Raw genomic sequence first — 13,564 nt, forward strand, 5'->3', positions numbered from 1 at the left:
TCACAATTTTTACTTGAATTTGTATAGCAGCCTACTTGCTATACCTATGACCATTTTTCTCATAGATTATTATGTCAGGGATCCTGACAAAAGAAAAGAAGTAAAAACAAACATCCCAAGATTTTTTAAATTATGTACTATTGAGGCACCTATAAGCCTTTGACTGGAAAGAACAATAAAACGTGTAAGCACCCTTTTATTCTTAAAGAATTTGTGTGGACAAAATGAATGAGTTGGGCTCTAGTTCAAGAAGAGTACTTAGTTGTCAAATTACCTGATGATTATCCTCATCTCTTTTATAAGTACTTAGAACAGTCCTTCAGAGCAATCCTTTCTATCTAAACTGATGTCATATCATCATCATATCATAAACTGATGTATCAAAGATATAAATCTAGGGTTTTTCCTTGCAGAATCATGCCACTGGTACTATCTCAAGCGGAGTTTGACAAGCTGGTCTCATGGACGGACGGCAGTCGGGAGAACAAGGATGCGGCGCGCCAGAGCGAGTATGTGAAACGTTTGAACGAGCAGAGCTCACGCATGACTCGCGAGTGGCCCAATTCTTTCGAGGTGAGTCTAAGGAAAGTTCGACTAGGGGTCGCGTTTATAAGCTACAGGCCTTTATAAAACGTGACCTGTCCTGTCGTTGCTGTCCGTCTCTTTAGGAGACATTGATAACGTAATAACATGTGTCAGACTCTGACATACATGACAGACATACATGAAACTCGACTCGACCATGGGTCAGTGATTGACTGATTCATAGTTCAAATGTATACCGCCACAATCCCTCTATCATCCATCTTGTCAAGAGCCGGGTCCTCGAGTCTAGTCGCGCTTCGTTTTATATCATGCTTTTTAGACATGTTCAAACAAGAAACAATTACATACCTTACTTACATATATACAGAGTTTAACATAGATGGCTCGCAATTGTCACTATCATGGCGTAAATATGATATATGCCTCTACCTAGTAAACTTCTAACTCTGTATGTATGTAAGTGAGGTATGTAATTGTTTCTTGTTTGAACATGTCTAAAAAGGATGATACCCGGGCGTTCAGTACACATATACATATCGCAATTTTTTGTCTCTCCATGACTGTACTATGACTAGTCAAGGCACTACTCTGGTAACTTATTTTTCAGAATGTGAACAAACGGAACGAGGAGTCGCGACGCGTACGCCACGAGGCCGCCGAGCAGGCCAACACCAAGTTCTACAAGAAGTACATGCGAAAGAAACGCGATGAACAGGCGCGTCTCATGTACAGCGCACGCGACACCATATTCAAGAATAAGGACGCGCCTAAGTTTTTTCTCCGGTAAGATAAAGCCCCCTCCAGACTATGCGCGTGAATCGCGGGCGAAGCCGCGAACGCGAGTGTGGAGGAGGCTTTACACCAAATTTTGCGAAAAGACTTGTATGTAAGTTCATATGTTCCTCAGGAAAACTACAACAGAAATTTCTCTCAAGCAATAGGGGTTATTATAACTAGCAGACCAATATTGTCGCTAAAACAGGCGCAAAATTTGCCTACGCGCCTTTTTACTGGTAAGTTGGGTTGCCAGTTTATAGATCTATCCGGTAGCGGGTAACTTGCTATCTTGCTACTAAGAGCGAAAGAGAATTAACATATAACTTTCTCGGTCTTCTCAGCAGAAAGTGTCCAGTGTTCGGATATCTATATAATAATCCTTTAAACTGGATTTCTATGGACTCATTTCATGCCAGATTTTAACTGAGAATTCCATTAATTCAAGTTTCAGCCTAATCAGACTAAAGCAGGACTAAAGGATATTTTTATGCTATTCCAGAGCAGTTATAGAGACCTGTGTACAGAAAGAGCGAGAAGAACAGCTCAAGTTCAAAGGCGAGCGAATGCGGGAAGAGAGAGAACAGAAGAGAAAAGATGACGACGAAATCATCCGCCGCGCGGCCGAGTGGCACGCTCTCATGAAAACGAGGCGTCAGCGCCGTTTCGAAGTTGATAAACAGCACCAGAAAGAAATCCTGGAACAGTTAGTAAAGACCACGTACCACTTTTGTCAGCGAACATTTTGAAAAATCGGACAGGTGCAAGTCGGACTCGCCCACCGAGTGTTCCGTACTTTTTAGCATTTGTTGTTATAGCGGCAACAGAAATCCATCGTCTGTGAAAATTACAACTGTCTATTTATCACCGTTCATGAGATACAGCCTGGTGACAGACTCACAGACGGCCAGACGGACAGACAGACAGACGGACAGTGGAGTCTTACTAATAGGGTCCCGTTTTTACCCTTTGGGTACGGAATCCTAAAAATGTAGGCCAAGGCGAAGGGTCAAACTCTTATATAAATTATGAATGAAATTTTAAATTACGATAGCATTTAGAAAAGGGAAAGGATCTCTAATGGTGAAGTTTTGTTCAACACAGGGTACACCACAAGGCCGAGCGAAACCGCACGGAGCACGAAACGGAGCTGAATTATCAGATCTTAGACAACATCAAGGCCAACGAGCAGATGGAAGCACTTAGCGAGTTTGAGCACAATTTCGTGAGTCCCTGTCTGTCCCTCAATTTGTTAGTGTAGGTGTAGGACATACAAAATCTGTGACCCTCTTTTTGTATTTTTTAAATTTTTTTCCCAATCAGAATCAATAGAACTGTTGAGCGTCAAGGAGCCTTGAACTCTCGAACTTGATTTATTTGTGGAAAATTAGGATCTCCCCACATTAACCGACGAAAAATAGGTCATTCGGCTGGCTCAGCCGACTACTACAGCCGATGCGACGATGTCAACTCTCTACCGACTTGGCAGGCGAATGAAGAAGTCCAATAAAAACACGAAAAGCCCCCTCTAGACTATGCGCGTGAATCGCGGGCGAAGCCGCGAACGCGAGTGTGGAGTCGATTTCGCTGTCTGCGAAAATCGACTCCACACTCGCGTTCGCGCCCGCGATTCACGCGCATAGTCTGGAGGGGGCTAAATATATGGATTATGGCGGTGCTTCCAAACTTTGTCACTGTATAATCAATCATGCATAACTAAGCACTCTGTGCCTATGATGATTATAGGTACCCTGTATTTTTAAATATCAGGTAGGTAATGTGTTCCTTTGGATAGCTCTAAATATGGTTGGTTGGCCCTTTAACCATTTGACATTCCTTTCTAGTCATTCGATTTAGAACCGCAATTCTTATAGTAGAGATGCGTTTTTGTATTAAGTATGATGTCAAGTATGTTGCCGCTAGGGACTAAACTTTAGACTGCGTTTAGACCTTTAGTCACTAAGGGTTTAAACGCAGTCAATTCATACATACATCTTACATTTATTTGCCCTGTCAGAACAAAGCCGAAAAAGCCCGAATCCTCGCCGACATGGAACAGTCTAAGGCCGAGCTAGACGCCCGGCGGGCTGAGGAGCGCGCCCGCGACCAACTCGACGACAAGCTGATCGCAGTCTTACAGCGCTCGCGGGCCAGGGTCCAGGCGCTGAGGAAGAAAACTGAAAAAGATGTAAGGGGTCGTCCAAATCATGTGATCGTTTAGAGGGGGCTGGGGGTACGAAAAATATCACGATTGATAATATTAACATTCCTTTTAGTTACTTTATTTATGAGATGAGGCTTATACATAAGTATGCATATTTTTTATACGCTATCAGTTTATTATTTCTGATTTTCGATATCAGCGTAGGTTGCAATGATTATAGGTTATTTATGACTTTCAGATCCGCGACGAGCAACTGCGCGTGCTGGAGCAGAACAGCAAGCGCCTGGAGACCGGCGACGCCGCGCGCGCGGAGAAAGAGCAAGCCAGTCTGGAGGCCGCCGTCAGGGAGAAGGAAGCCAAGTAAGTTGACCATCAGGCCCGCGACGACCAGCGCGTGCTGGAGCAGAACAGCAAGCGCCTGGAGACTGGCGAGGCCGCGCGCGCGGAGAAAGAGCAAGCCAGTCTGGAGGCCGCCGTCAGGGAGAAGGAAGCCAAGCAAGTTGACCATCAGGCCCGCGACAATTAAGCAGCGTGGGTTGGAGCTGAACAGCAATTTAAGCGCCTAGAGACTGGCGAGGCCGCGCGCGCGGAGAAAAAGCAAGCCAGTCTGGAGGCCGCCGTCAGGGAGAAGGAAGCCAAGTAAGTTGACCATCCGGCCCGCGACGAGCAGCGCGTGGTGGAGCAGAACAGCAAGCGCCTGTAGAGCGGCGAGTCCGCGCGCGCGTGCTAGGAGAAAGCCAGAGCCAGTCTGGAGGCCGCCGACAGGGAGAAGAGGGCCATGTAAGTTTCATGATTCGAAAAGCACGAATGTCCTGAAACGTTTACATAATCGTTCCCATATGCAATAGTCCTAACATTCCGTGTGCGGGCTTAATACCGATCAGTTAATCTCTTTCTCGCTTTCACTCATAGCTGCGTCCATCCATAACAGAGGTACGAAGAATCACCTTCCACTCGATCGAACAATTCTCGGTCCGTACCAAGCATGTACCAAGGTCGCAGGCCACTAAGTAGTAACTGAGGGCCTACCGCGAACCACGTTCGACGTGTTGCCTCTCTGTCGCACTTGTAAATTCGTGGGTAAGTGTGACAGGGAGGCAACACGTCGAACGTGGCTCGCGGTAGGCCCTCTGGTATCCTAACTAGGAACAAAAAAAAAAGTTCCTATAGTTATAGTTTGTTTTTCTTAGCATTACAAATAAGGTAAACAATCTTGATGTGTTTTTTTAATTGAAAAACACGTTTTAAAAATAAGTCACGGCAAATATGTAACAATTATGAATCTAATACGATCATTTATATAATTATATTCTTCTGCTTTCATAAGTAATAGTGACTGATTTTTAAAAATTGTTTTTCAATTAAAAGACATGTCAAGATCGCTTACCTTCTTTCTAATGCTAAAAAAACGAACTATTGTGCAGTCTGACTCTCAATTAAGGGTATCCATTAATGTCATTTAAACATTTTTGAAAAAGCGCTCGTAAGATTCTGAATTAAATAAGAAAGAAAGAGATCGAGCGTTCACGCCTACCTTTTCAAATTTGCCACCTTTTTCCACTGACAAAGCTGGCTTGACTTGACTTTTGCCAGCATTTTGCCAGAGTATATTTGCAAATAATCCGTATTACAAAAAACTTTACAGTATTTGAACGCACCTTACTATTTTAATTTTGTACTGACAACATCGTTAGGTGGCGGTTATAAAATTTCCCTACCCCACAATTTCGATCAATTTCATTTCCTAACCTATTTCTAGTTTCTACTGCTAGCTACTACGGTTATCTAACTTATCTATCGAATTGAAACTCACGTTATTATCGTTTGTGATTATTATAAATGAAACGAGTACTCAGTATTAAATAGAAGAAGTGGTGTAACTTGCGAGAGTTGTATAGAACACACGAGAACAGTCATTGTTTAAAAAGAAAAGTCACTTCTTCATGGCCCATTGGCAAATTATCTGAAACTCAAAGTAAGTAACTTATATTTCTTGCCAAGAAACAAGTAATACTAATAGAATGGCTGCTAATATTATGATAGAAGTATTAAAACAGCTCCAACGAGATATAACTGATCAAAAGGATTACATGAGAAACTTGCATGTCATACACAGGAACATAAATGAAAAGTTTAATATCATGTCTGAAAAAATTACAGAGTTAGACAATAAGGTAGACAAGCAGCAATTAACTTTACAAAGGCTCGAACAGCTAGTTTTAAAGAACAATGAGTTACTATTTGGAAATGACGCGACTGAAATCAGTTTGAATGACTTGGCTGTTTTGGCCTACAAACCTGCGCTGGACAAAATGGCGGATCTAGAAGACCAACCAAAGAAATCTGCGGAAACAAATCAAAATCCGCCTACAGTAGACGGGCAATGTAAATACAATGATGATAATAAAAATAATGATTGGATTAATGTATCAGGTAAAGATGAAGAATTAATTCCCAATGAGGTGATAGAATTAGACAAAAATGAAGTGTACAAGCAAAAGATTGGCCAGATATCTCCAAGTTTAAGCACGGAAGAGGTCACGAATCTGGCCGGAGACTTGAAACAAATTATGAATAATGTCAAGGAAATTAAAGAGTTCTTACAAGAGACTACAAAAAAGGCTATTTCAGAGGATGCTGAGACTGCAGTAGAAATATTACACAAAGAAACTCCAATTTGTAATCAGGAGGCTTCTGCAAAATCTCCAACTGATTATAGCACCGAACAGATCAGTCAGCTGGACAGTGACATAAGGCAAATGATGTCAGAAATAAGTGAAATAAAAGAATTTATCGAGGAGGTAACAACAAGGAAAGATGAAGAAGTTGCAAGTGCCATCAGGAAACAAGAGATTGTCCGGATATCCCCAACTTATTTCAGTGCCAATCAGATCCGCTTGCTAAATGCTGCATTGAATGAAACAATACAAAAGTACCAGTCTTCTAGAGTGCTCCCTGTTATACAAGTCATCCCAGGTTCTGCAGATGATCACCCAATTATAAGGAGATTGAGTGAAGGTGTAAGGTATCATGAAAAAAAAAACAGGTATAGTATATATAGTTTTAAGCTTGGAGTTGGTGCGTTTCAGAGATCCGTAGTACAAGATATGATTACCGATTATCCACGTTTGTCAGAGAGGGACGTTATTGAACATGTGCTGAGATCTCAATTTGCATGGGATAATTTTCAGGAAAAATACATGTTTGCGTATTGATAAAGGCACCAGTGCTCAACCATCATGCACCAGTGGTCAGTTAGTATCAAAATCAAATATATGTTACAGCCACGGGGGTGTAGGGGGGGGTAGGTACGTAGTTCAGGTGTGCGACGCTGGGCTTACAACGCCTACTCCCTCAAGTCTATCATACACGTCCCCGTCGGCCATGGCTCTGCCGCCGCAGGCCATGGCCGAACCCATCCCACTCATGGGGTGGGTCGTACACCCTGGTAATGCTGGTGGTCGGTCGGGCGTCGCACATTCCATCTGCCCCGGACCACCAGTAGCTGAGTATGAAGGCGACGTCGTAACCCGTGAGGACCTGAAAACCCGAACGGAGTACGACAAACTCTGGAGAGTCCTGTAAGGCATGGCTAGCAATATGACTTCGATCAAATTGCTAGCTATGCTATACGGACCTCAGTCATAACCCGTGAGGACCTGAAAACCCAAGCGGGTTATGACACACTCTGGAGAGCCCGAATGGCATGGCTAGCAATATGATTTCGATCAGATTGCTAGCTATGCTATACGGACCTCAGTCATAACCCGTGAGGACCTGAAAACCCAAGCGGGTTATGACACACTCTGGAGAGCCCGAATGGCATGGCTAGCAATATGATTTCGATCAAATTGCTAGCTATGCTATACGGACCTCAGTCATAACCCGTGAGGACCTGAAAACCCAAGCGGGTTATGACACACTCTGGAGAGCCCGAATGGCATGGCTAGCAATATGATTTCGATCAAATTGCTAGCTATGCTATACGGACCTCAGTCATAACCCGTGAGGACCTGAAAACCCAAGCGGGTTATGACACACTCTGGAGAGCCCGAATGGCATGGCTAGCAATATGATTTCGATCAAATTGCTAGCTATGCTATACGGACCTCAGTCATAACCCGTGAGGACCTGAAAACCCAAGCGGGTTATGACACACTCTGGAGAGCCCGAATGGCATGGCTAGCAATATGATTTCGATCAAATTGCTAGCTATGCTATACGGACCTCAGTCATAACCCGTGAGGACCTGAAAACCCAAGCGGGTTATGACACACTCTGGAGAGCCCGAATGGCATGGCTAGCAATATGATTTCGATCAGATTGCTAGCTATGTTATACGGACCTCCCGGTTCCGCTTAAGGTGTAGGTGACTTAAGCGGACTATACTCACCTGCCTGCGTAAGTCCTGCGCAGTAGAGCGCCGTAAGCGGGGATGCAGGAGTCCTGGGGGCCGAGGCCTGCAGGGGGTCGGGGTTAGTTATCCCCTGTGGGCCAATATGCCCTTTTTGGTCCGAATTTCCGGCGAAACGGTGGCCCTGCAACTAGCCACTGCAGGGTATTGGACACGCGTCCCGTACGGTCGAGGTGGTACGGTCCGCAGGCGAGGTGTGGGGAGGGGCGTTCTCTGGGAGGATGCCAGGGGCTCGGCCATGCTGACGGGGCAAGGGCGCGTGGAACCACTGGGAGAGATAGGATCGTCTCTCTCAGCCACGTGTCTGCAGCTCCCGATGTCGCGCATGAGTCTCACCTCTACACACCTATACCTCTTGGGTATTCCTGGTGTCCAAAGTGACATCCCCAAAGGTGCGGGCTCCATGGAGGGTGGGAAGCTCGAGAGGTGAATTTTCTTACATTTCAAAAATGGAAACAACAAGATCCCAAACCCCGCGGGTGCCGGAAGGGAAACCGGAAGGCGCCCCAACACCGGAGGGAAACGGCGCAGTTTCGGCTGTACCCGGAACCTCCACCCAACACAACACTACACGAGGAGACGGAGCTGTCCCGATAGTTCCTCCCTCCTCATCACGTGCTTACAGGGAGGAACAAACAACCCTGCCAAGCACCACTACACACGGCGCTGTCCCGACAGTACCGACACGCTACACACACCAAATGGGAGCTGTCTCGACAGTACCCCCACAAATCAGACACAACTCACCCCGTGGTGGCGCTGTCTCGACAGCACCGCCTCGGAAGGGGCAGCCCGCAGCAGGGATTAGAGCCGCCGGGAAACCAAAGGCACGCAAACCTGCTACGTGGACGCCCAAACCAGTAGGTTCGGTACCACAGCGTACCCAAGCCCTACTGCCAACACCGGGGACATCCACGGGCACTGTTCCGACAGGAGGGAAACCCCCTGCCACGGAGCAGACCCCAGTGATGGAACCAGCGCTGGACCCCGTCTCTGCTCAGCTGGAGGCGGGCTGGACCGTTCAGGTGTCCAGGAAGGCGCGGAGGTGGAAGCCCAATAAACGGGTGGAAACTCCCGTGCCCCCGCCTCCCCCTGTTACAGCTGCGGCTAAGCCGCATAAGCTGAACAAGAAGCAGAGAAGGAAGCGCAGAGAGAGACTAGCAGCTCTCAACACCGCCCCGGCGCCTCAACAGAGCGTCTCTGGGAAGGGTCAGGCGCAGGCTGCAGCTGGTCCACCAGCAGCGAACCGTGCCCCTCCCCAGGAAAAGAGGGCGAAGGGGACCAGGGCCAAGAAGGAAAGTAACCAGGGTGCCCGGTCTTCTGCCAAGAGGGCCCGACTGGATGAGACAATATCTCCCAGAGGAGAGCCTAAGAGGCAGAAGACTGGACCGCCTGGTGAAACCCCCCATGCCGATTATGCAGAGGCGGCAAAGGCTGACCTGCTGGTGGCGGTAACTACTGCCACCTCGGGACACCTGACCTCGCAACAATCGGATGAGGTCCAGAGGCAGCTGCTAGCCCTGCTCTCGCAGGAAGCTAGACAGCCCACCTCAAGCCTTCCCGCAGGCCCACTCTTCAGGGGCAAGCCCGTATGGGCGAATGGCTCCCTCAGATTGTGGTGCGAGAACCAGGCTACGCTAGCATGGCTCAAGCGCAGTGTGGCTACCATCACCCTCGATGAGGGGGAGAAGGTGGTAGTCAAGCGCCAGAGCGAGGTACCCAAACGAGTACGCTGCGGCATCCTGTTCCCGGGTGTCTGGGAGGACTTTGGCGAAGTAGGCCGAGCCCTCCGCTACCAGAACCCGTGGGCGGAAATAGACCGCTGGCTGCTCAACCGGCGAGAGGTGCAGGGAACGGAGACGTTCGCTGTGGTCAGTGTGCCGGAGACAGTCGTGCAGCCCCTTGTGAACCGCGGACGCCGGCTCGGCTTTATGCTGGGTTCGGTGTACGTGAAGTTTGAGGGGTCACGGGGCAAATTCAGGGAACAACCGCCCCCTAGCAGCACTGTCGCCATAGATGGCGCAGCTGAGGCACCTGCCGAGCCCATGGACACTTGCGTGACGACGCAGGCACCTGTTGACGAAGTCCAGGAGCCTGAGTTGCAGGCCCCAGCGCAGTCTCCTTCCGTCCCCGAGAAGGACGAAGAAGAACTTCTTCGTGACTCCTCGGGGAGTGAGGGGGAATGCGCGCAGGGGCTGGGCAAGCTGGCCATCGGCAAGGAGGAGGAGGAGCCGATGTCGGCGGAGGAGGGCGATCCTGGTGGAGGAACCCCCTTCGCCCATTGGTAAATTCCTCCAAGCCAACCTCCACCACAGCGAAACCGCAACGGCTCAGATCCGGAAGTGGTTGGAGGTCAACACAACAGCCGTAATTCTGATCCAGGAGCCGTGGGTCAGAAGGGGCTCTGTTTGCGGTCTCCGTAACATAGGAGGTAAGCTAACAGTCTACTCGGGTCCGGATAATCCCCGGGCCTGCATATACACAACTAAAGATATACATGTGCAACCTCTAACGAGCTTCTGTTCTAGAGACGTGTGCGCCATAAGGCTGCGCGGGGCGCAAGACACCAGCATGCAGGAGATGGTCGTAGCCTCTGTGTACATGCCGGAGGCGGACGACCCACCACCGCACGACATGACAAGGCTGGTCAACTACTGCGAAGAGGCGGGGCTCGAACTCATCGTGGCAACCGACTCGAACGCACACCACCCCCTATGGGGCATGGATACAGGTAACGAGAGAGGTAAGAAGCTTGTCGAGTACCTATTTACCACGAACCTCAACCTCCTTAACACAGGTTCGAAACCAACATTCATAAACAGACGCAGCAGAACAATCATTGACCTGACCCTAGCATCTGAAGAAGCATCGAAACACATCTCAGGCTGGCATGTATCGGAGGAGGTGTCATGTTCAGACCACAGATGGATTCGATTCGACATTCAGGTAAAAACATTCACAGCAGTGCCTAGAAGGGACCCACGCAGGACTAATCGCGACCTGTACACCCTGCGTCTAAACACAGTACTGGAACAGCAGGAGGGTCCCCTGAAGATAGTAGGCATAGCTGAGATAGAAGAACAGGTAAGCACCCTTACAAACACCATCCTGGATTGCTACCATCAGGCATGTCCCTTAGCTACCCCATCAACAAGAAGTGGAAGGAAGAACAACTGGTGGGGACCTGAGCTGGAGAGACTCAGGGGCAAGATGAGGAGACAACTAAACAGAGCTATGAACACTGGCATTGACGAGGACTGGGATAACTACAAGTCCACCAAGGCCAAGTACAAAAAACGACTCAGGTACAGAAGCACAAACTCATGGCGCAAATTCTGTACAGACATTGAGACCACCATGCAGGCTAATAGGGTAAGGAAGGTTCTCTCCAACAACTCAACCATAACCTTGGGATCCCTACGTAAGCCTGACAACTCTCTCACCAACTCACCGGAGGAGGCGGAACGGGTCCTGGTGCAAACACACTTCCCGGACTGCGTGATATCGCACCCAGTAAGTTGGGAGGAGGAGGAGACCACTCCGTCGGAGAACGAGTGGCAGCAGACACATGAGGTAATCAGCCCGCAGCGCACGCAATGGGCCATAAACAGTTTTGACTCCTTCAAATCTCCAGGAATGGACGGGATCTTCCCTGCGCTACTTAAGTGGGGCGGGAGGCATCTCACTTTGAAGCTGACCACCATTCTGCGCGCCTGTCTGGCTCACAGGTACGTGCCGAAGCGGTGGAGAGAGGTCAAAGTCATCTTCATACCGAAACCAGGTAAAAGCGATTACTCAGATCCCAAATCCTTCAGGCCCATCAGCCTGACCTCATTCATGCTTAAAACCTTGGAGAGGTTGTGCGATAGGCACCTGAGGGAGAGAGTGCTGAGTAACGTGCCCCTGCATCCCAACCAACATGCCTACAGCCCTGGCAAGTCTACAGAATCGGCACTTCATGCAGTGGTAAGCAAAATTGAGGTAGCGATTAAAAACAGGTCCATGTGCTTAGGAACCTTTATAGACATAGAAGGAGCCTTCGACAGGACTAGGTTCAGCAGCATTGCAGCAGCACTGGTAAGACATGGTGCGAATACAGTCATGACCAAATGGATAAACAACATGTTGAGCCAGAGGATCATAAGACTTGGGACAGGCGAGACACAGCAGGCAGTAGTGGCAAAGGGATGCCCCCAAGGGGGAGTTCTATCGCCACTTCTATGGAACCTAGTGGTGAACGACCTCATAACAACATTAAACAACAATCACTATTACACAATCGGCTATGCTGACGACATAGTGATACTAACAAGCGGCAACCACTCAGGTACGGTATGCGATGTTACCCGCTCTGCACTAGCCATCGTGGAGCGCTGGTGCGTTAACAACGAACTCACAGTCAATCCTCGCAAGACGGAGCTGGTAATGTTCACCAACAAACGCAACTTGGGAAACTACCACCTTCCCAAACTGTTCAATACAGAACTCCAACTATCGGCAGAGGTAAAGTATCTAGGGGTAATACTTGACAACAAACTGAATTGGAGTAATCACCTAAATGGCAAAATTGATAAAGCTACAGTCGCGTTCTGGCAATGTCGTAGAATGGTGGGTAGAACCTGGGGATTAACTCCTAGGCTAACTCTATGGCTTTACCAGGCAGTGATAAGACCAATAATAAGCTACGGCGCGATAGTATGGTGGCCACGCACCAAACTATCCACTGTTGAGGCCAGACTACAACGACTCCAGAGGTTGGCCTGTATGGCGACAACGGGCTGCATGAGGACAACACCAACCGCGGCCCTGGAAGCCTTACTGGGCCTGCCGCCGCTGCACCTCTTCATACAACAAGAAGCGCTGGCTGCGGCGGTACGTCTCAAAAAATCTAATCTCTGGAGACCGCCTAGGGTGCCACACACCGAAATCCTCTACGAGGCCATAGGTAAGGAACCGCTTATAGAAGCGGTGACTGACAGGATACCCAAGCAGTTCGTCTTCGACAAAAAATACAAAATACAATTACACGAAGAACCCCATGAAGGACTCAACCCAAGGGAGCTGAGAATCTTCACGGACGGATCAAAAACAAGGTCAGGCACTGGCGCTGGGGTTTTCTCAGAGGACCTAAACATACACATCTCGACACCACTTGGTGCCCATAACACAGTCTTCCAGGCGGAATGTATGGGCATTATAATGGCAGCACACGCAATCGTCTCAAGGGAAGCAATGGACTACCCCATCCGCATACTCTCTGATAGTCGGTCAGTACTACAAGCTCTACAAAGTTTTACTTTCACTTCAGGGCTAATTTACGAATGTCACAAAGCTCTGTCAGAGGTATGTACCACCAATGGCGTAACTCTGCAGTGGATCAAAGGACACAGCAACTCACGAGGTAACGATGCAGCCGACATCCTGGCGAGAGGAGGCTCGGAACTGAAGGTGGCAGGACCTGAGCCAATCCTACCTCTGCCATATGCCTGGCTCCGGAACACGCTGCGACACAACACCAAGGTAAAACACCAGCAATATTGGTCTAACCTAGGCACATGCAGGCAGGCGAAGGAAGCCCTCCCGACACTCAACCCCAATCTGTCGCGGAGGCTTCGACAGCTGAAGAGACCACAGCTCCGGCTTTTAGCTGGGGCAATAACTGGACA

The 13,564-nt window shown here is 48.5% G+C and overlaps 2 protein-coding genes across 2 annotated transcripts in view; both read left to right on the forward strand.

The window, feature by feature from the left end:
* LOC134672911 (trichohyalin-like) overlaps window positions 1-13,564 on the forward strand; it is an 18,860-nt gene continuing 5,296 nt past the window's right edge. Inside the window, exons 1-7 of the mRNA XM_063530861.1 lie at window positions 1-184; window positions 414-573; window positions 1,154-1,329; window positions 1,823-2,026; window positions 2,425-2,545; window positions 3,338-3,508; window positions 3,723-3,844. Of these exons, the coding sequence (XP_063386931.1) occupies window positions 418-573; window positions 1,154-1,329; window positions 1,823-2,026; window positions 2,425-2,545; window positions 3,338-3,508; window positions 3,723-3,844 (950 nt within the window). The 5' untranslated portion in view covers window positions 1-184; window positions 414-417. The remainder of the gene's footprint in view (window positions 185-413; window positions 574-1,153; window positions 1,330-1,822; window positions 2,027-2,424; window positions 2,546-3,337; window positions 3,509-3,722; window positions 3,845-13,564) is intronic.
* On the forward strand, window positions 8,348-10,534 carry LOC134672842 (uncharacterized). The gene is made up of 2 exons (XM_063530796.1): window positions 8,348-10,329; window positions 10,427-10,534. Exon 1 carries the CDS (start codon window positions 8,348-8,350, stop codon window positions 10,184-10,186), a length of 1,839 nt encoding a protein of 612 aa, XP_063386866.1. The 3' UTR covers window positions 10,187-10,329; window positions 10,427-10,534.

The sequence above is a fragment of the Cydia fagiglandana genome, chromosome 17 (assembly GCF_963556715.1).
Source record: "Cydia fagiglandana chromosome 17, ilCydFagi1.1, whole genome shotgun sequence".
In the NCBI taxonomy this organism is placed as follows: domain Eukaryota; kingdom Metazoa; phylum Arthropoda; class Insecta; order Lepidoptera; family Tortricidae; genus Cydia; species Cydia fagiglandana.